This window comes from Actinia tenebrosa, unplaced genomic scaffold, assembly GCF_029948245.1.
Source record: "Actinia tenebrosa isolate PJP-AT-01 unplaced genomic scaffold, QUT_ActTen_1.0 PGA_scaffold0__85_contigs__length_37466705, whole genome shotgun sequence".
NCBI classification, from domain to species: domain Eukaryota; kingdom Metazoa; phylum Cnidaria; class Anthozoa; order Actiniaria; family Actiniidae; genus Actinia; species Actinia tenebrosa.
In genome coordinates, this window is record NW_028292569.1 from 33445546 (window position 1) to 33469698 (window position 24153).

At 36.2% G+C, this 24153-nt stretch overlaps 2 protein-coding genes across 2 annotated transcripts; both read left to right on the top strand.

Annotated features, from left to right (window-relative positions):
- Positions 1-271: 271 nt before the first annotated feature.
- LOC116308535 (uncharacterized) lies at positions 272-5298 on the top strand. The gene is made up of 5 exons (XM_031718983.2): positions 272-763; positions 1708-1764; positions 1960-2193; positions 2848-2922; positions 3479-5298. Exons 1-5 carry the CDS (start codon positions 694-696, stop codon positions 3670-3672), a joined length of 630 nt encoding a protein of 209 aa, XP_031574843.2. The 5' UTR covers positions 272-693; the 3' UTR covers positions 3673-5298.
- Positions 5299-5578: 280 nt separating this feature from the next.
- Positions 5579-24130, top strand: LOC116308536 (uncharacterized). The gene is made up of 8 exons (XM_089024421.1): positions 5579-5739; positions 14970-15656; positions 17245-17280; positions 18139-18167; positions 18897-18960; positions 21488-21721; positions 22376-22450; positions 22897-24130. Exons 2-8 carry the CDS (start codon positions 14972-14974, stop codon positions 23088-23090), a joined length of 1317 nt encoding a protein of 438 aa, XP_088880547.1. The 5' UTR covers positions 5579-5739; positions 14970-14971; the 3' UTR covers positions 23091-24130.
- The last annotated feature ends 23 nt before the right edge of the window (positions 24131-24153 follow it).

The window sequence follows — 24153 nt, forward strand, 5'->3', positions numbered from 1 at the left end:
ATTTGTGCACATTTTGCATCGATCTTTTCAAGAAACAATCTTCCATTGAGGTAAGCTTAAGAGTTATTTACTGAAATGTAATAAATTTCATGTCCCAGCGTTCAGCATATATAAAATTCAAGTCGTTTGGGGTTAAGATGCATTTATGATTTTTTTTAAAATTATTTAAAAAAATTTTTTTTTTTAAAGTGACTTTCTGATATGCATTATGAGATGTTTTTTATGTTTGAATAATTTCGTTTTTTTTTTTTTTTTTTTGTTCGTTTTTTTTTTTGTTTGTTTTTGTTTTTTTTGTTTTTTGTTTTTGTTTTTTGTTTTTTTTTTTTTTTTGTTTTTTCTTTTCAATTTATTTTTTAGCATTCGTTTATTGCATTTGTTTGTTTTTAGCATCATCTCTTTGTTTTAACATTAAACTAAAATTGCTTTTTGATTTGCCTTGTGAGAAGCTTCTTATTATTTGATTAATTTTTTCATTTTATTTTTTATGCCTTTGTTTATTTGTTTTGTTTCGTCATTTTTATTTTTGTTTTGTTTTGGTTTTGGTTTTGGTTTTGGTTTTGGTTTTGGTTTTGGTTTTGGTTTTGGTTTTGGTTTTGGTTTTGGTTTTGGTTTTGGTTTTGGTTTTGGTTTTGGTTTTGGTTTTGGTTTTGGTTTTGGTTTTCGCTTTGTTTTTTTTAGGCATTTCTGGTCCACATGAAGGCCACGTGGGTTGATATAGCAAAAGAGACTGTTGGACTTGAAAGCGCCCCTCCGGGACCTTCTGGTAAAGTAACTATAAACAGTTTTACCATTAGTGCTTAAATCTAGTTATAGCTACTGATGTCTTTTGTCTTTAAAATGGACCCTTCTTAAAAGTATCGTGGATGCGAGGCTAACATGGAAATACAAAAGAAATCACGCTTTTTCTCGATGGAATTTGTTTCATTTCCTTTGTATTTTCACGCTAGCCTCGTATCCAAGATAATTTTAAAAAGGGTCCATTGTTGCTACAGCAAGAAAGCACATGAAAGCCATGTGAGTTGACACAACAGAAGGTGCTAATTAAAACATTAGAAAATGCTATATTCAACCAAAACGGCGCCTATGAAAGCCAGCAATTCTTCGATTCCACGTTACGTCATCGCGGCCTCTCGGAGGAGCGTTTGTGCTATTCAACAAAAGCTTTCTTATTAGCATCCGTTGTTAACGGCAACACAATGGCCGCCTTGCTTTAGTCTTTTTCATAAAACTTTCTTCTTGGGAATGCTTGCAACCCATCAATGGAAGCTTGAGTGATCAATCCCCTGATTTCTCAGAACTGGATGGATTTCTAAGTTAAAGTCTTGGCTTAATTCTGGTGCTTTTTCCTTGTTTGCAGTATTTTTGGATAAGAACAAATTAAACTGTAGGCAGTTTATCCACTTCGCTTCTAGCTTGTAGTTCAAGTCATTCTCGGAACTTGTTTGGCAACCGACACGAGGCCATCAAAAATGTAACATTCGTCCTCACAAGTGTAATCTACTATATGCCGCCTTCAGCACCATTACAATTAGTCCCTCAAGTGCCTGAACACATATTGTTGCAGTGAACTCTCCCTTTCCTTTCGTTCCCTTTGCTTTTTATGTATTTTTCATTTTCTATCTTTTGCTTCATGGTTTATTCATTTGTATTATGGGATCGGAGTTTTTCTCTTTGCCAAAAATGAAAACAAAAGGTTCGTATTAACAGGTTTGTGTAGCAGTGAAACTGAAGATCGCCCCAGTAAGAGGACCTCTGCTTCTAAAGGTGACTACAAATAATATTTATTTTTCTTTGATTCGTTTACTTATAGCTTAACACCCTGACTCACCATCTCAATCGCTTCATTACTTTCCCTCTTCTTTCCTTCTTTCCTTTCTTTGTTCATTCTTTGTTCATTCTTTGTTCATTCTTTCTTCATTCTTTTCTTACATTTTTGTTTGCATCTTCGTTCAATTTTAGCTGCTTCTTGCAAAGAGCTGGAGATTTGTTTTAAAGATTTAAGTCTTGCAACGATTGACACCAATGAAGCGGCTTCAAAAGTTGCAGATTTACTAAATCTAGACAAGGTTTCAATGAATAATCCATCGGAAGAAATTGTGGTGAGATGTAGAGAATTCTGCTCTTACTTGAAAAGCAATGAAAGAGATGATATTGTAAAGAAAATAAGGGATTTGCTTCCAAGTGGAATGACAGGTTAGTGTAATGGGACTCTCATATCTCTTCTTTGTCTCTGACTTATGGGACCATCCATTACAGACTATTAACGTGGCATGTACAACCTTGTCTTTCTGAGAATCGTTTTTATTAAGTTTTTGTTTTTATAATTTTTCTCATTGGCATTTAATACATATCATTTTTCTTTCCATTCCACCCCCCTGAAAATAAGATTTTTGCTTTGAGTTACCAATTTCTCACTCGTTACCATGCGCATCAAGAATACACCCATCTGCCTGTGGCGTAATGTTTTCCAATTTCAGACAACATGTCATTTCCTTGAAAATTAGCCATTCAAAGGTTGGTATTTGAGTGCATTTTGGGAATGTTTCAGGGGACGAAATAGACGCCATCTTGAAAATATGTATTCTTAAACAGCCCAAAAATAGGCTGCAATGCCAACTCGACCCAGGGTTTTCCTCATCCTTGGAACGACATTTAAGACTTCTAAGACTTCCTTGGTGTAGTATATGAAATTAAGTCTACCGGGAAACAAAAGAAAATTGTAAAAAGAAGAATACGTGCACTATAGCTGGTATTAAGTTAAACCCAAGCTTAAAGGATATATTATATGTGTATTTCATGGAGAAATTAAAATGTAATTCCAAGATTGGTTCTAATGTTTAAACACAGGGCCACTTACAAATGAAAAGGTACTAGTGGGAGACATGATCGGCAAACTAGAAGACCTTACTCGATCTTTGTGCGGTAAGAAACGATTTCAAATAAACATAAGCTAAGCATCTGATGGAACTGTGTATTTTCTTGCATGAGTCGCACATTATTTTGGCAAGCCTTCAGACAACCAAAAAATTTGTAATAATAAAAATTACGAAGTCTTACTGAGATGCTTAGAAGAATATTATACCATTATGCAATAGTCGCCTCTTTGCTGTTCCCTGCGCGCCATCTTGTTGAAAGGTAGCCGTGCCTTAGCATCGAAGCGAGACGGATGGTGAGATTGTAATATGAAGACATGTGAATAATTGTTCCAGGTGTTAGAAAAATGTCTGTATCATATCATTTCAAGCTCACCGTTTGTCTCGCTTAGATGCAACGGCACGGCTACCTTTCAAGATGGCGCAGGTAACTGTGAAAGGGACTCTCTTAATTTCGACTGTTCGTGACATTAAGGAACGCCATTCGACTCTTACTAAGTGATTCAGTCCTACATTTTTGCATTTATATTCTTGTACATATTGAGTGTGGCTCTTTATGAGAATTTTATAATAATATGTCACATGTTAAATGTTATTTTTCCAAGGTAATGATTTGTGGAAGACAATGGCTGATCACCTCGGCATTCGTCGCTGCCATTTTGGGTTTCATGGAAATAAGGAGAACCCCGCAGAGAGTATATTAGAAGACGTTTGTCGCAAAAGAAGACTTACAATTGGAGATTTGTATGATGTACTCTGCAAGTGTGATGCCAATGCACTTGCTGACGAGTTCTTGTAGCCTTGCCTCGTCTTTTCGTTTATATTAGTTTCACTAGACCAAACTAGGACTATCGAAAATCTCAGAGTTGGAACAAGTGCATTTTGTTGTAAAAGGTTCCTGCCAAATCTCCAGCAACTTTTGATTATCAGCAAAACCCAACGATCAATATATTTTCGAGCGCTGTTATTGGTTCAAATGTGTCACGTGCATGCAGGACCGATATCAGACATAGAAGTGATATCCATTCAGTTAAAAGATAAATACTTATTTTAATAAAGTTAGTCACCAAGAACCTAGAAAGCTGAGATCACTAAGGATCATGGGAAACAATTCATTTCAAACAAGTGAATTTTTTTTGATACAAACTGCAGCTTGAGGATACTCAGGACAGTTGAGACTGTAACGGGTAAAAGATCTCAAATCCATCAACAGTTATCTAGCGGTTGAAACATGTAAAATGTATCTGCCCATAATCCTTGTCGGCCTCAGCTTTATAGCTTTTCAGGTAAATAAGTATATATACGTAAAAACAAAGAAAGTAAAACATAGGAAAACAAAGAAACTAGGTTTTCACAAACAAGTGAGAGTGAAATAAGAAACTGGTTATAGAAACTACGCCAGCAAACACACAAAAAAAACATCAAAAAACCATGTGTAGATGATGATTCGTAACCTTGAGTTAGCAACCTCTATTCCAGCGGAGTGGTTACAAAATCTAATAAATCCCTTCTGGCTCACCTAAAACCATATACTCACAACGGACGTTTCTAACACAGTTTCATCTTTTAATACCGTATTTACATATTTACCTGCTATTAAACAAGTAATCCTGATTCGCCGAACACTTCACAACTACGGTTTCAGAACTTCCAATACTTTCTTTATTAACTATAACCTTTTACATTTTGATAGCGTTCAGTTCGAAATCTAAGCGAAGGACAGTACAAAAGAAAAAAGCCTTAAAACATTGTCTAAATTAATCGAGCTAACTGATACAAATGAAATTAAATGAAAGGACGAACTTACCCGGTAGCGTGTCTACTTTTCAGAATCTGGCGAAAGATTAAACTCATTCTTAACAGAGGTCCTTTTAAAACCTCACTCGGAAAATCGATTACATAATTAAGACTAATAGAACAAAGATGAATGGTGTGCACGGGATTCACGATTACATAGCTTTGCATTATTTTCGCACCGAAACAAATCCGTTCTGGTGAATCATGACGTAAGAAGACAGTACAGAGAAAAGAATGGTTCTGGAGCCATATACATGATGTGTAACCAATAATTTAATACGAAGTGAATACGACTGTTTAATAATAAATAATAACGAAGTTTTTTGTATGGATAAAAGCGGCGCTTATTCGGGGGCGGCGCTTAAACGAGTAAATACGGTATATAATCATGATAACAATAAATAATACATAAATTGAATTCTGAATTGTAGTACCCCCTCCCCCCTGAAAAAGAAGTAACCTTATTTGTTCAATTCCAACCAAGTTTGGCACCTTGTTTCTGCTGAGATGCTATTGCTTTACAATCCGCTAGCACTTGTACATAAGAGGTGGGTACATAAGAAACAACAGCACCGTGCACTTGGAAAATTGAAAATGAAGTTTCCATAATAAAGAAACATTCAATTAATTTTTACTTTATTTATCGCTTGGAGTGTTTATCACTGACTAATAATTGCACCTAAACAAAAAAACAAACCCTCCCCTCCCCCCGCAAACATTTGTCTCTGTATCGGGTTCCCGGTTTATTATAAGATATTTTCAGCAGTCTGACTGATTTAAATATTTTATGTTTAATTCGATGCGGTTCGTCACTCTCCTTCGCGTCCCCCCCTCCCCCCATCGACCAATTATTTGCCTCTGTATCGGGTTCCCTGTGTATTTTCAGCAGTCTTACTGATTTAAATATTTTGTTTAATTCGATGCGGTTCGTCACTCTCCTTCGCGTCACTTGAATGCGAACAATAATACTTCCTCAAAATCATTTGATATCATCCAATTCCAAGTTCTGAGCCATGGTTTACAATTTGTGTCATCTTATTTAGTGGGTCTTCTTTTACAGAGCGTCGAGGTTAGTCAGTAAGGTTATTGTTAATCACATTTCCATGAATTTGTGTCGAAGATTTGAGTTTTGATATAAACCAGCCGTTTGTAGCTTTGATTTTTGATGCTTTCAAACATCCTCATTTTGGGGTTCTATTTGCCTTCAGATGTACTTTAAATAATAGGAACCTAGACTTAAGATTATAAGCTTAGTAAGTAATATGTACTGGAAAGTTTCAACAATCTAGTGGTGAACAATATTTTAATGTAGTCAACTTTGTACTTTATCAGTGACATGTTTTTCTTAATTTATTCCTCTTGCTCAATCTCTCTTGCAATAATTAAGTTCTCCCTGTTATACTTGATAGAAAGTGTATTCCTTATTTGAGTCTCACGAGTATTATCCAGGCTTGAATTCTATATAGGTGAAAAGAGAGATGAAAAGTTCTTATCATTTTAAAATTTATATCTCAGGAGAGGATAGCTAATAATTTTCCTTGGCCCGCGTCAAACCTCGAGTGTGTAATAACAATAACTTAAAAATAGAAATTAAGGGGAATAATACTTTCAAGACAATTGGAACACACAAAAAATTAGGGGAAAATGAAGTGTTCTGGGTTGCCTGTGCCTTATACTCACAATTACCAGTTATTTAACAAATAGAAAGCAATATGTTGAAATTGAAAATAATTTATCTACCCAGATGACGATTAATTGCGGTATTCCTCAAGGAAGTATTCTAGGACCTTTATTATTTATTATTTATGTCAACGACATAGCGAACTCTTCAGATCTACTGAAATTTATATTATTTGCCGATGATACTAATGTATTTTATTCTGGTAAAAATGTGAATAATTTAAATTATATCTTGAACTTTGAGCTTGACAAAGTTTCGACATGGCTGATCGTGAACAAACTTACTGTAAATATCAAGAAAACTAACCATATACTGTTTAAGCCAAGACAGAGGATATTGAATAGCAATAATCTGACTTTAAAATTTAATAATGTATTAATTGAACGTAAACAAAACACCAAATTCTTAGGTGTCATAATTGACGAACACTTAAGCTGGAAAGATCACATTTGTACTGTTGCTGGGAAAATATCTAAATCTATAGGAATTATATCTAAATCTCAGTTCTTTATTTCACAAAAATCTCTTCTTATGCTTTATTATACTTAATAAATCATATGGTGCTCTACCTATGAAAGTAATTTAAATCGTTTAAAAATACTTCAAAAACGCGTAATCAGGATTATTACTAACTCTAGATATGATGCTCACACTTCTCCCTTATTTTTTCAATATAACTTATTAAAACTGCAAGATATTCACTCTCTTCAGTTAGGGCTATTTATGTATTCAATAGAAAATAAAATTTTGCCTAACTCCTTTCAAAACAAATTTGTAAAAAACTCCCAAATCCACAATTATCCAACTAGACAGTCAAATAAATATAGACCTGCTTTCTATAGAACCAATATCAAACAATTCACAGTAATAAGTCAAGGGCCAAAACGGTGGAACATGCTACCCAATCACATTAGGTCAGCAAGTTCAAAATCTATTTTCAAAATTACACTAAAAAAGCATCTCATCAGCTGTTATGTCTAAACACTGATCTTTACGTGCTTATTAATTTAATCTATCAATTGAGTTTAATATCTGTTTTTTTTTTAAATTAAATTGTAAATGAACTCTTTATAATTACTGATCATTGTAAATTAATACTTTCTAACTTTAACTTCATGTGCATATGTATGTACTAATATGTATTTATTTCTATATATTCATTTTTATATATGACAATATACACCTTCATGCTTCATCAAATAATTATATCTAAATTACCCAAGCTTATATAAGACACCTCAAGAATATAAGCCTATGGTTTCTTCTTTAGGTGTCTTCCTTCTGGATATATATACATTCAATTATAAAATCTGCAATCACTATCTGTCATACAAGAATCAACTACTAAATATCAAGACCATTATATATATACAATAATTTGCACATTTCTAATAGATTCTAGTGTAGATTCTAGTATTGATAGTAGATCTAGTATAGATAGTAGATCTAGTATAGATTCTAGTATAGATCCTAGTGTAGATTGACATCCATCCCACAACCACCCCACATCCACCCTACATCCACCCTACATCCACCCCACATCCACCCCACATCCACCCCACAATCACCCCACATCGACCTCTCATCGACCCCACATCGACCCCACATCGACCTCTCATCTACCTCACATCAACCCCACATCGACTTCTCACCGACCCCACATCGGCTCAGCTCGGCTCGGTTGGCTCGGCTTGGATCGTATAGGCTCGGTTCAGCTCGTATAGACTCGTAGGCTCGGCTTAGCTCGACTCGACTCGTATAGACTCGTAGGCTCGGCTCGGCTCGGCTCGGCTCGGCTTGGGTCATATAGGTTAGGCTTGGCTCGGCTCGGCTCGGCTCGGCCTAGCTCAGCTCGGCTTAGCTCGGCTTAGCTCGGCTCGGCTTGGCTCGGCTCAGCTCGGCTTAGCTCAGCTTGGCTTAGCTCGGCTCGGCTTAGCTCGGCTCGGCTTAGTTCGGCTCGGCTCGTATAGTTGACGAAATAGAACTTCGGAATGGCTTATAATTGGATTAGAAGAGATAACTAGCCAAAAACTAGTGAGAACTGCTGATAATTAGATTAGGTCAAACTGATAGGTTACCTTTATCGTTACCATAGCAATTGATGTTGCAATATTGGAGCAAAATCAGTAAAAAAGGTTTGTAGGCTTTTTCCTATTTATCGCAAATGACCATTTGAAGAGTCAAGACTACGAGCCTTAGTATGAGCCTACACGAGCCTACACGAGCCTACACGAGCCTACACGAGCCGACGAGCCGAGCCTATACGAGCCTACGAGCCGAGCCGAGCCGAGCCGAGCCGAGCCGAGCCGAGCCGAGCCGAGCTAAGCCGAGCCGAGCTAAGGCGAGCCAAGCCTAGCCTATACGAGCCGAGCCGAGCCGAGCCTACGGATCTATACGAGCCGAGTCGACCTGAGCCGAGCCGATGTGGGGTCGGTGTGGGGTTGGTGAGAGGTCGATGTGGTGTCGATGTGAGGTCGATGTGAGGTCGATGAGAGGTCGATGAGAGGTCGATGTGGGGTCGATGAGAGGTCAATGTGGGGTGATTGTGGGGTGGATGTGAGGTGGATGTAGGGGGGATGTGGGGTGGATGTAGGGTGGATGTCAATCTACACTAATATAAAACCTATCTACACTAGGATCTACACTAGCTAGAATCTATACTAGATCTACTATCTATACTAGATCTACTATCTATACTAGATCTACTATCAATACTAGAATCTACACTAGAATCTACTAGAGATGTGCAAATTATTGTATATATATAATGGTCTTGATATTTAGTAGTTGATTCTTGTATGACTGACTCGACAATTATGCAGAACACAGTCCTCTATTGTTTCAAGTGACGGGTGTTTCTATTGAACAAATATATAGTGACAATCAAAACATCGTACTTAGTTTAATAATGAAAAGAGCTGTAACTAAACTTTTTTGTATTCATATGCATTGAGCGTTTTATGAATAAATTTTAAATTATTTTAGAAAACGTGTCTGTCGTCGTTCCTTGGGCAAGTCATCTAATTGTTTGTTTTTTGATGAGTCATTTTCGTAGAACTCAATTAGGGTGAAACAAAAGCATAAAGTAAAAAGAGTCTAATCCTTTAACAATAGGCTTTGTGACAGAAAAACTATATTTTATGAATAATTAGATCAGAACATTTTATTAGGATTAAACTTTGACGTAAAATATAGGATGTGGTGCAATCCAGTCAACTAAAAAATAGATATAGCCGACCACCCCTCCCCCTATACGGAGCCTTACTGTAGAATACGTTACCGTTATTACGAGTCCGGAGTAGGGTCTGGGGGAGAGCACCGGTTCGCACCGCGGTGGCACCGGGTCATAAATGTGTTTATGCGTTAAAGATTGGGCTTCAGAGGTCCTCTATTTTATAAATGATTTTGTTAGAAGAGCATCGATTGTCTGGAAAAGATGTTGTTGTTTTGTTCAACAATGAAGAAGACAATATCCAAGCAGGTGCCGCGAGAGCTATAATACAATCCAGCCAACTAAAAACAGACATGACTAAAAACACGGGGTAGTAAGAATAGCCATGACGTCACCTCTGTAAGGACGCTGATTGGGGGGGGGGGGGGGGGGGGGGTTGATCCACGATCCACCCTGATTCACGATCCACCTGATGCAGAACCGGTGTTTCATATCTACTTATATTATGATTCGATTGGGGTCCCTGTGCATTCAAAATGGCGCCACAACAACACGAGTAACTGGGTCTTGAATTTGTGGCTTTTGGTACATGGAAAGTTTACACTGTTCTTCCCACTAAGATTTAAAGTATTCTCTAATTTTCTAAGACATGGAGCTACCATACACAGTTTTCATCCAACTTCTAGAGTAAGTTTACAAATCCTCAGGTTACAGTCTGTCGTTTCGCATTTTACGACATCCGTAAAATGAGAAATGACGGTTTCGCATTTTAAAGATCCGTAAAATGCGAAATCCTCGTTTCTTATGGAAACTGAGCCTGCCAGGTCGTAAAGTAAAATTTTAATTAAGGTGGAACCAAACTAATTCAGAGCGAATTTTGGACAATTTTATTCTCGCTCGCTTCGCAAACCTGGTTCGCCAATTTAACTAGATTTTTTCATATAATGTGCTTGGATTATCCTAGATTCTAACAGTGTATTTCATTTTAAGATTTTTTCTCCTCATCCTCAGCAAGTGCACCCCACCCCCCAAGAATGTAGAAAGGTGTCTAGCTTGCTAAAAGAAAGCCACAATATACAATATAACTCGCTAACCTGAATGCCTTCGATGTTCATCTTAGCAAGCTGTCTCACATTGACAATCAACAAAACTTCGGTCTTGTCGTCGTTCAGCTTTAGCTTGTTAACCAGCATCCATCCACTTCCCTATGTCTTGAATACAGTTCTCTACCGCTGAGAGAGCATCAGCTTGACTGGTGCTCATACACTGGGACTGAATGACAGGTAGATCTGGGTAAACTGGCTAACTGTAATAGGCGGGAGCAAGACAAGAAAGTTAGCTTTTTTTCTTATTTTCAATAATTTATTCAGGAGAGAATAATAGATGAAAAAATATTTATGGAATAGATAGGTAAAAGAGAAATATAAATATAAAATAAGTACAATGTATGATAAATAGATAAATGACCAAAGGATATGGAAGGATATTTAATACATGTAGCATATTGATTAGAAATATGTAATTATATATGAATATAAGTACTAGATAATATAAGACTAGTGGAAATAATGTAAAAGCAGTAAAAAAAGGAAAAATATAATAGGGACTATTATTTACACTATTGGGCACAAACAAGCAACTAATATACCAATAGAACTATAGATATTAATATTTTAAAGATGAATTAGCTTAAATAAGAATCCAGCAGAGAATTTTTCAGTTCTTTCTTAAAGATTGGCTTGCTAAGTATTTTAATTTGCTAATCAATAGAATTCCACACCTTTGCACCAGTAAATCTAATATTAATTTTTCCATAGTTCGTAGTTATTTCTGAAGTATCTGTAGGTAACACTGCTATCAAGCCTGCTGAAAAGGTCTGTAATCTTGGGGTCATTTTTGTCCAGCACATGACGTTGAAAGCTCAAGACATATTCATTTAAACTTGTTTATCAATAATATAAAACAGTAATGATGAAAAGGTAAATTATACACTGTGAAAAGATGAAAAAACTTACTGACGTTTCGGACGCTAGTCCTTCGTCGGAGTAAAAGAGAAAGAAGTGGTAGAAAGGAGTGTATATATGATAGAATAAGACAAAAGAAACCAATGAGAGCAAGGTAGGCAAGGAAACAAAAACAAACAATCAAAAGACAAAAGAAAAGGTTAGTTGAAAGTAAAGCGTTCATTAATTCCGTTGGGACTAAGAGTGCCCAATAGGTGAATAAGCCGCATTTCTTTGGTCTTGCGACAATCATTGTTGCCGTTAATGAAGTCAGAAAGAGAATGGTTAGCTAGATTAAAATGGCGGGCAACTGGTTTGGTGGGATCGTTATCGCGAATATCATAAAGATGATTGCAAATGCGATCACCAAGACGGCGGCCAGTCTCGCCCACATACAAAAGATTACAGCGGGTACATTTAATACAATATACAACAATAGAAGTGGTACAAACAAAATGGTCAGTGATTTTAACAGTGGATTTAGGACCGACAACAGAAGTGTGAGAGGCTATGTGAGGACAAGTATAACAACGTTTACGAGAACAGCGAAAAGTACCAGGTTCTTTGTTAGAGGGAAGAACTCCCTTGACCAAGGAAGAACGAAGATTACGATCACGTTTATAAGAAAAAAGAGGGCGGTTGTTGAAAATAGCAGAAGTGCGAGTATCAGAGTCAAGCAGAGAAAAGTTGCGGTTAACAATGGGCTTAATGGAATTGTTAATAGGATGATACGTAAGAGTGAAAGGAATGCGATCATTAGAGGGACGAGTGTGAGGAGTGAGAGCGGTGGTACGATCAATAGTAGAAACTTTGCGAATGGCGCGATCAATAACATGAGCAGGATAATTACGCTTAAGGAAGAAGGAACGCATCTTAGAACATTTAACAGAAAAATCAAGATCATCACTACACAAACGACGAAGACGAAGAAATTGCGAGAACGGAATAGCATTAAGAGTGTGCTTAGGATGAGAAGACGAGTAGAGTAAATAAGAATGAGAGTCAGTAGGTTTGTAATGGACACTAGTGCTAAGACGGTCGTCATTAACACTAAGCAAGATGTCAAGGAAAGTGACTGATGTTTCACTAACCTCCCACGCAAAGTCTAAGGCAGGGTGAAAAGAGTTAACAAAAGAGATGAAAGAATCTAAATCATTACGCGAACAAGAAGTAGCACCAATACAATCATCAATATACCGTCCAAAAAACTCAGGTTTAGGTCCAGTATATTGTTGAAAAACAAGGTTTTCGGTATGACCAACAAACAAATTGGCATAACTAGGGCCCATCTTAGTACCCATAGCAACACCGTTTACCTGCCGATAATACCGATCACCGAAACAAAAACAATTAAGAGTAAGAACAAGTTCAGCTAAGCGTAACAAAGTGGGAGTGCTGGGCTCGATGACAGGATGAAGATCGAAAAAATGCCGCGAATGCCCTCATCATTAGGAATAACAGTATACAAAGATTTGACATCCATAGTAAACAATAGCTTAGAAGAGTTATCAGGAAAGCGAAAATCATTAAAAATACTAAGAGCGTGATTAGTATCCTTAATATAAGTAGGTAAAGACTGAACAATAGGCAGCATGAGAGAATCTAAATAGCTAGAGATGAGTTCGGTAGGACAACTACAAGCAGAAACGAGGAGTAATAACAAAAAGGTTTTTTATCAGTGGAAGGTAAAGAGCCATCAGAAATGAAAGAGTTAATAGTGTCTTTAACTAAATTTTGATTGTCAGGGGTAAGATCCTTATCCACTTCACAATAAAAATTAGTATCAGAGAATTGACGTAAAGCCTCCTGTTTGTACAGGTCAGAACGCCAGACAACAACTGTACCGCCTTTGTCAGCGGGCTTGATAACAATGTCAGAACGATTGCGTAATTGACGTAAAGCCAATCACTCGTCCTTAGAAAGATTGGTTGTATCGTCGTGTACGGGAATTGTCAGGGGAATTCTATTCAAATTCAAATTTCAAGTAATCGGCTAGTAATCGTACCCTACGATAGCATAACTTTAAACTATAATAAATATTTATGTGCACGCGCTGATGATACATCGTTTAAATTTGACTAAAAATGAGACCCACCCAACCGAATTCACTTCGTGGTCTAGGGGTTAGGTTTAGGGTTAGGGTTGGGGTTGGCATTGTAGTAGTTCTTTGGTGCCGAAGGTACCGAGTTCGATTCTTGGTGTCTTCACTTAATTTTTTTTCTAAGTTAGGAGAACCAAAATTTATAAGTCCCACTCGTGGGTTCGGAAACCTATGACGTACTTCGTTAATCCGTACACGACGATAGTACCGAAAGATTAGAGTAACTGAGTTTACTGTTAAGATTGAGATTAGAAATATCACGGCGACACTCATTGACAAAAAGATCAAGAGAAGAATATTGTCCCTCGGGAGGGACCCAGTTAGACTTACGAGGATCCACAAAGGCGCTCAAAGACATCACGTTCACAGTTAGAGTTAGAAGAGTCGGAGAAAAAAGCTTTAAGGCGAGTACGGCGAAAAAAAGATTCAGAATCTTTCTTGACCTGAAATTCATCAGATTTCAAGATTTCAATTTTTCAAGATTTCAAGATTTCAAGATTTCAAGATTTCAAGATTTCAAGACTTCAAGATTTCAAGATTTCAAGATTTCAAGATTTCAAGATTTCAAGATTTCAAGATTTCAAGATTTCAAGATTTCAAGATTTCAAGATTTCAAGATTTCAAGATTTCAAGATTTCAAGATTTCAAGATTTCAAGACCAAAGAAATGCGGCTTATTCACCTATTGGGCACTCTTAGTCCCAACGGAATTAATGAACGCTTTACTTTCAACTAACCTTTTCTTTTGTCTTTTGATTGTTTGTTTTTGTTTCCTTGCCTACCTTGCTCTCATTGGTTTCTTTTGTCTTATTCTATCATATATACACTCCTTTCTACCACTTCTTTCTCTTTTACTCCGACGAAGGACTAGCGTCCGAAACGTCAGTAAGTTTTTTCATCTTTTCACAGTGCATAATTTACCTTTTCATCATTACTGTTTCATTAGAAACACCGACGCAGCTCACACTAGTTTTTAGCTAGTTATATCTTCTTATCAATAATATAGTTTTACTCTAGATGGCATTATGCTACTTATGTAAATCCATGTTTTGCCCTATTTCCATTTACTTTTTTAGTTATGAATTTATATTGGATTACATATATTTCATTAGTTTTAATTTTCTTTTTCTGCTAGCCTTTTATAATTTTCACTCTTTATTGTAAAAAGCATTGAGTTTTAGAAATGCGTTTTTTTTAAGAAATAAAGATATTATTATTGTTATTATTATTATAATAAAGAAGACTACAAACTACACCTGAAATGAAGTTTAGTGACAATAGCCGTTTGTGAAATGTAAAAATCATAAAAGGATTGATTGAAACATTACTTTTTCCTTACTCAGTGATGGCCTCGGCAATGGCATACTGGCGGAGCTGGTTCAAAGAGACAGATGAAAAGATCAACTACACCAAGCTTTGTAGGTTGCTTGTCGATGGAGGCACACAAGCAGTTTGCTCTGTATTTGATGGCAAATATCCACCATCGTCATTGAAAGCCTTCTTAAATGCTAACAAGACATCACTACAAAAGCTGAAGAAACCAAAAGGGAAAGTACTGAATAACGAGCAATGGGACAAACTGTATCCACCAAATGGGAGCGACCCTCAATCTAAAGACTTTGATATCACGTTACTGTTTGTCCTTCTAAGAAATATTTGTGGACTTACACGACCAGCAACTGGATGGGATGTCTTACCACATGCAACAGACAACTCACTAGAGGCTAACCTTGCCCGGATAAAGTACTACAGAAACAATGCAATAGCACACAAACCAAACACTGAAATAAATGATGCTGACTTTAAACAACACTGGCAGGATATCTCATCTGCTCTTCATTCACTGGGACTGTGTCAAGATGACATAGATGATTTGAAGTCTTCTCCTTTGGGAGAGAAAGACTACAACCAGTTACTCTACGATTGGTATATATCAGACAAGGATGTCAAAACACAGCTAGAGGACCTCAAGTCAGACACAGCAGACATCAAGTCAGACTTACAGTTTTTAATAAAACACTTCCTATCAGGTAAATTTCACTAAACTTGGTATTGCATTGGATTATCTTTAGTTATCTTTGTTTTTTGTTGTTGTTGTTTTTTTTTTTGTTTTTTTTTTTTGTTTTTTGTTGTTGTTGTTTTTGGTTTGGTTTTGTTTTGTTTTGTTTTTATTTGTTTCGGTTTTGTTTTAGTTTGGTTTGTTGTTTTTTTCCAAGTAAAATTAACCAGAAATTCAAAGCGTAACTGAAAATGTCGACCATGCAAAACTTTGTCGAAGAATTTTTCACAAACAAAACTAGCCCCTGGGGTGGTTGGTGGTGGGTTGTGTACATGTAACAAAATCCCTAAGTGGGAGAGTAGTAAGGTCGAAAACAAAGACTCGTATGAAGAAAAGGATGTAGTGCATTTCGATTTCATTTTTTCACTTCATGGTGATCATTATGGGGGCGTTATCTTCATCTCGAAGAAGAAGTAAAATTGAAAAAAGTTTTGCCCGATTTTATTTTCATCTTTCAGTTTTATCTAAATTGGGCTCCCTGTGCCTATTGGGAGCTCCGCTTTTAGGCAGTGCCTAAATTTATATTAAATATGTAATCCATATTACATAGGTACACTAAATTTGTTTATATATATATATATATATTCATATATATATATATTAATCATATATTGTATATATGTATCGTCCTATACTATATGGTATGTATTATCCTTATGAATATTGGCTTCATATTTTCTAGCAATATCTTAACTTGTCGTAATATACCTATTACAGTGCTGCGCGCCGAACCGTGAACACCCAACAAAGTTTCGTACAAGTTTTTGACAAGTTTTAATCGATCTCTTTACCACTAACCAATTATGTTTTGGCGCTTCACTTTTATGTTTCGCTATCGTTACATCGATGTACGGACTTCGCCTATTCAAACATCAAGGAGAAGCGCTGATGTCTAATCGGTTAGCGATAGAGAGCGCAATTAAAATTTGTCAAAAAGTTGTCAAAATGATGTCAAAACGAAACCAAAGACTTTGTTGGGAATTCACGGTTCGGCGCGCAGCACTGTAATAGTAATTGTGTATTTATTCCACACTATGTTTGCAATGTAACATAATTTGCCCTAATATATGATGCCGTAACATGAAAGCTATATTTTGTCATAGGGCTATATCTTGGGCGTGGGAGGGAGACAAGATCTAGAGAGCAACAACATATTAAGGAAAACTCGTAAAATCGTATTTTTATAAATTAGACATGCATAGATATGATTGTTGTCTGATCTTTCAAGAACGTCTCTTTGTTACTTTATATATATATATATTATTTCCCTCCTGTCATTCGACCGCGTTTCTAAACAGAAACTAGGGAAGGCTGGTAAGGAATTATGTTAAATATTGCCGTCAACTCTAGAGGGTTACTAATGTTAAAATCCTGTTTACGTTCATCTATGATGGTCTCCCCTATGTCCCTTTTTACTTTTCACTTCACGGATTTCTTTTTGATCCTTGAAGCTTTGATAAAATTCCTTTTACCTGGATCATGAAAATGTTTTTCAAAATGTTTCCTTGAACTTCGTCTTAAGCTGAGCAAAACTGATGGGAAAATTATTTTACTTCCAGGTTCCTCGGTGTCAACATCTGCAAGAAGTAGGGCTGGTAAGGAATTTTGTTAAACATGACTGTAAATACAAAAGGGCACTAGCTGCAATCTTCCCCCCCCCCCCCCCCCCCCCTGCTTTTCTTAAACGGCCTACCTGTCCTTTTACTATTCCTTGTCGTAGACTTTCTCATGTATGGCGCGTTTTCGGGGTCAAAATTAACTATGTGTACCATTTGACTTTTGAAACACAATCTCTATGCATTACTACTTTTGAAAACATACTGTTCCTTGTCTTGCCGACTTTTCTTGAACTCTTAAACTTGTTATGGCCGTTGAATATGAATAAGAAAACTTATTTGTAAATTATTTTTCTTTCAAAACTTGAAGGCGAAGAAAAAAACATTCTTATTAGCCTTAGTAACCAATTACGACTATAAATACAATTTAAAGTTTATATAACTAGCCGTTACCCCCACTTCTCGTTTTTCATGCCCTTCTTATATCAAATTTTATAATTCGCTTTATAATTGTATAGCTACCTATTAATACCATAGAGGTAGCTATCCAATCTTTTTCTTGACAGTTCTGGAGAATTTCAAATGCCCTCAATTATAATCTAATTTTTGGGAACATAACCTTTATTCTATTAAGTAGCTGTATTCCTTTGCTTCTTTTTTACGTAGTTTTCACGTTCATTTGGTGTTTTGATGGGAAATAATGAACAAAAATTAAGATTTAATGCAAAATTTAATGTGGGATCCCATTCAGCTTAAAAAACTAGCACTTCCACGTGAAATATCCTCCTGTTTACGTCATCTCTGGCCAATCAGCGCACGCATTTACAATGACCTATGAAATTCTATATTGAAATATGACAATTATAAGGATTTTCTACATTTCACATGTTCCACCAGAACTTTTCGAGAAACAGCCTTCCATTGAGGTAAGCTTAAGAATTATTTACTGAAATGTAATAAATTCCATGCCCCTGAATTCAGCATATATACATTTCAAGTTGTTTGAGGTTAACGCCCGTCCACACTATGCCGGATAAATTTGAATCCGAATTTTTATTTATTCGGTTACATTTCAAAAATTCGTTTTCGGTGAAGAATTGTTCCGGATTCGCTCGGAGTAGTGTGGACGGTAGGCCTAACCGAATACTAAATAAAAATTCGGAATCAAATTTATCTGGCATAGTGTGGACGGGGCCTAAGATGCATTTATGATTTTCATACAATTAGCTTATATACTCTCTTAAACTGTTTCATAAAAAAGTGACTTTCTGATATGCATTATGAGATGCTGTTTATGTTTGATTAATTTGTTGTTTTGTTTTTGTTGTTTTTGTTGTTGTAGTTTTTTTTTGTTTTTGTTTTTACTTTTCACTTTATTCTTTATTATTTGTCTATTGCATTTGTTTGTTTTTAGCATCATCTCTTTGTTTTAGCATTCAAATAAAATTGCTTTATTCTTTGCCTTGTGAGAAGCTTTATATATATATATTTGATTAATTATTATTTTTGTTTTGTTCTTTTCATTTTATTTTATTTTTTATGCATTTTTTCTTTGTTTTGTTTTGTTTTGCTTATTTTGCTTTGTTTTGTTGTTGTTTTTTTTCTTTATTTGTTCGTATTTTGTTTTGTTTGATTTTTTTGTTATGTTTTTTTAGGCATCGCTGGTTATTCAAAAAGTAGAGACTGTTGGACTGGAAAGCGCCCCTCCGGGACCTTCTGGTAAAGTAACTATAAACACAGGTAGCCCAAGCTTGGTTTCTGTGGTGTCCTGTTATAAGGAAATGTATGGGGAATCATCAAAAATTTCAATAAAATCATTGAAACGTGAAATAAAGCCTCGAAATTTTACCCGATCATTGAGAAATAGCACTTCTTTCGCTCTGCGTGGTTATTTTTTGAATTTAGCCCGTTTTAAGGATTTTTTTCCCCACCAGTAAGAAATAAGAGAAGGTTGGAAACTCGGGATCCAAAAGCGAGCCATCACGAGTCTTTGAAACCTCGTACGTCTTCGAATTTTCTTTCCAGCGCCAAATTTTAGTAATGACCCTTCTCTCACATCCCTATAGAACCGAGAAAGTCGCATTAGAGATTAGTCTTCGCGTCTTTAAGCCATGAAATTTGCCTGTATTCACATACTACCTCGCTTGTTCTGACCCGTACTTGGAGCTCACTGTACACCAGTTCAACGGATTTCTTTCGGCAACCGACCCGAGGTCACGCCGGAAGTCTTCGTATCGTAAATGCGGATTCGATTTGGATATCGTATTTCTTCGAAATTATAAGTTGAATACTTTTGTATCTTAGGCTGTTAAAAAATACACTCACCATAATTTTCGAAATCATAAGTTAGATACTTTTGTATCTTAGGCCGTTAAAAAATACACTCACCATATAATTTCGAAGAAATACGATATCCAAATCGAATCCGCATTTACGATACGAAGACTTCCGGCGTGACCTCGGGTCGGTTGCCGAAAGAAATCCGTTGAACTGGTGTACAGTGAGCTCCAAGTACGGGTCAGAACAAGCGAGGTAGTATGTGAATACAGGCAAATTTCATGGCTTAAAGACGCGAAGACTAATCTCTAATGCGACTTTCTCGGTTCTATAGGGATGTGAGAGAAGGGTCATTACTAAAATTTGGCGCTGGAAAGAAAATTCGAAGACGTACGAGGTTTCAAAGACTCGTGATGGCTCGCTTTTGGATCCCGAGTTTCCAACCTTCTCTTATTTCTTACTGGTGGGGAAAAAAATCCTTAAAACGGGCTAAATTCAAAAAATAACCACGCAGAGCGAAAGAAGTGCTATTTCTCAATGATCGGGTAAAATTTCGAGGCTTTATTTCACGTTTCAATGATTTTATTGAAATTTTTGATGATTCCCCATACATTTCCTTATAACAGGACACCACAGAAACCAAGCTTGGGCTACCTGTGGTTTACATAGCCTGATAGCAACACTCGGGGGGTTGGGAAAATTCTCGACGGTTATGCAAACCCTCGACTACGTCTCAGGTTTGTATAACTGTCTCGAATTCTCCCAACCTCCCCTCGTGTGTTGCTATCAGGCTATGTAAACACGGAAAAAGTTTTCTATTGCTTAAACATAAAGCACTTCAAAAGCTTCCAAAAGGCTTTAAATTGCTGGGAAATGTTAATCGGTCAACGCGCTAGCCGATTTTATCTATGATATCGAAGTATGTTCATGTTACTGTTTTTCATGTTTTTTTAGCAAATATCACAAATTGGTTTAAGGTCCTGCAACTCCTTAATAAAAACGATGTTAAACTTGCTTACCTATTTGTATAATTCATAGATATATATATATACCTGAATTCATAAAATCGAAGAAAAAAATTTAAAAACTCAAACTTAACTAAAAGAAAAAAAGAAATGAAAAAAGAAATGAAGACGATGAAAGAAAAAACTCGTGCTTTAGTGATCAAGATTTGAAAACTCTGAGTTAATGTATCCGGCGGGCTGCATGTGCCGGAGACGTATTCAGATGACACAAATTGCCAGCAGAAATTCACCCTATAAAATTTGCGGTTCTGCAGGAATTCTTCCGAATGTATAAACCACTATTTATATATAATATGTTGTGACAGCCTGCAATTTTGATGCGAAGTCGATGATCATCGACGTCAAAACGAACTTAGAATTTACATATCATAGTATTCAGTGAACCCCAGGTACTCTCAAAAAAATGTATTTATTGCTAAATTATTCGAAGATGTAAAGAATACAGCGCTAAGCACGAGGAAGACAACTTCGTTACAACCCGTCAAATGACTGATCCTGTGTGGGATGATGCCTGGATTATCAGGTAGAACTTGATACATATTATCAGAGTTAATGGAGGGGTCCCCTCTATTATCATTAGGGTGTTTTGGAACATTTTTTAAAAATTCCAAGTAAATACATCCAGCTGACGAGAAGCTCTTGACATTTCTAAACAAAGATAAACCAGTTTAATTCGGTTTGATAACGTTTTCACAAGGTTATTAAAGCTTGGACTGCCGGACATAAAGCGTATTAAATAACCTAGTGCCTGCTTCTCGAAGGCCTCTTCTTGAAGGATGTTTACATATTCGTTTAAAATTTACAATTTATTTATTTCAAAGGCCACCGTATACAATTTGTACATTGGCACATGGCCAAAGAAAATACATTCAATCAAAATCTTATAAATCATTCTTTGTTCATTCTTTTCTTACATTTTTGTTTGCATCTTCGTTCAATTTTAGCTACTTCTTGCAAAGAGCTGGAGATTTGTTTTAAAGATTTAAGTCTTGCAACGATTGACACCAATGAAGCGGCTTCAAAAGTTGCAGATTTACTAAATCTAGACAAGGTTTCAATGAATAATCCATCGGAAGAAATTGTGGTGAGATGTAGAGAATTCTGCTCTTACTTGAAAAGCAATGAAAGAGATGATATTGTAAAGAAAATAAGGGATTTTCTTCCAAGTGGAATGACAGGTTAGTGTAATGGGACTCTCATATCTCTTCTTTGTCTCTGACTTATGGGACCATCCATTACAGACTATTAACGTGGCATGTACAATCTTGTCTTTCTGAGAATCGTTTTTATTAAGTTTTTGTTTTTATAATTTTTCTCATTGGCATTTAATACATATCATTTTTCTTTCCATTCCACCCCCCTGAAAATAAGATTTTTGCTTTGAGTTACCAATTTCTCACTCGTTACCATGCGCATCAAGAATACACCCATCTGCCTGTGGCGTAATGTTTTCCAATTTCAGACAACATGTCATTTCCTTGAAAATTAGCCATTCAAAGGTTGGTATTTGAGTGCATTTTGGGAATGTTTCAGGGGACGAAATAGACGCCATCTTGAAAATATGTATTCTTAAACAGCCCAAAAATAGGCTGCAATGCCAACTCGACCCAGGGTTTTCCTCATCCTTGGAACGACATTTAAGACTTCTAAGACTTCCTTAGTGTAGTATATGAAATTAAGTCTACCGGGAAACAAAAGAAAATTGTAAAAAGAAGAATACGTGCACTATAGCTGGTATTAAGTTAAACTCAAGCTTAAAGGATATATTATATGTGTATTTCATGGAGAAATTAAAATGTAATTCCAAGATTGGTTCTAATGTTTAAACACAGGGCCACTTACAAATGAAAAGGTACTAGTGGGAGACATGATCGGCAAACTAGAAGACCTTACTCGATCTTTGTGCGGTAAGAAACGATTTCAAATAGACATAAGCTAAGCATCTGATGGAACTGTGTATTTTCATGCATGAGTCGCACATTATTTTGGCAAGCCTTCAGACAACCAAAAGTTTGTAATAGTTAAAATTACGCAGTCTTACTGAGATGCTTAGAAGAATATTATACCATTATGCAATAGTCGCCTCTTTGCTGTTCCCTGCTCCATCTTGTTGAAAGGTAGCCGTGCCTTAGCATCGAGGCGAGACGGATGGTGAGATTGTAATATGAAGACATGTGAATAATTGTTCCAGGTGTTAGAAAAATGTCTTTATCATGTCTTCGTGACGTGAAGGAAAGCCATTCGAATCTTGCTAAGTGATACAGTCCTACATTTTGTGCATTTATATTCATATTGAGTTTGTTCTTTACATAATTTTATAATAATATGTCATGTTAAATGCTATTTTTCCAAGGTAATGATTTGTGGAAGAAAATGGCTGATCATCTTGGCATTCGTCCCTGCTATTTAGGGTTTCATGATAGGAAGAAGAACCCCGCAGAGAGTATATTAGAAGACGTTTGTCGCAAAAGAAGACTTACAATTGGAGATTTGTATGATGTACTCTGCAAGTGTGATGCCAATGCACTTGCTGACGAGTTCTTGTAGCCTTGCGTCGTCCTTTCGTTTATATTAGTTTAACTAGACTAGACTAGGACTAATCGAAAATCTCAGAGTTGGAACAAGTACATTTTGCCAAATCTCCAGCAACTTTTGATTATCAGCAAAACTCAACGATAAATATATTTTCGAGCGCTGTCATTAGTTCAAATGTATCACGTGCAGGACCGATATCAGACGACGGCCCGTTCGAAGTGATATCCATCCAGTTAAAAGATATATATACGTAAATATAAAGAGAGAAAAAAGCATAGGAAAACAAAGAAACTAGGTTTTCACATACAAGTGAGAGTGAAATTAAAAAAACTAGTTGAGAAAACTACGCCAGTAAACCAAACAAAATCATCAAAAAACCATGTGTAGATGATGATTCGTAACCTTTTGTTAGCAACCTCTATTCAAGCGGAGCGGTTACAATATCTAATAAATCCTTTCTGGCTCACCTAAAACCATATACTCACAAAGGACGTTTCTAACACAGTTTCATCTTTAAATACCGTATTTACATGTTTACCTGTTAAAACAAGTAATCCGTCTTGGTGTATCATGACGTAGGAAGACAGTACAGAGAAAAGAATGGTTCTGGAGCCATATACATAATGTGTAGCCAAAAATTTAATACAAAGTGAATGCAACCGTTAAAGAATATAAAACAATGTTTTCTGTATAGATAAAAAGCGGAAAAAAAGGGTTTTTTTTCCTTCAGGTTTGTCAAATACCGCTTCAAGATCAAGTTTAATGCTTACAATCGTCTAAAATGTGTTTCATTTTGTTCTCCGATGCGTTTTAATGCTGTCGTTAAGCTGTTTATTTTTGTTGGTGAATACTCCTACTCGTGCACAAAAATTACACAAGGCTGGCATCTCAAGGCCGTCTGGACGCCAATCGCACTCGCATTCTCCTCGAAATCTACCGAGGAAAAAATTCTATGCTCTCCAAACTCTGCATGGCACGTTAAAGAATGATAATGATTAAGTCTTCTGGCAAGGTTTGAGAAAAATCACCTGAATAAAAAAGAACGGAAATAATTTTTTTGTAATTTAACTTTCTG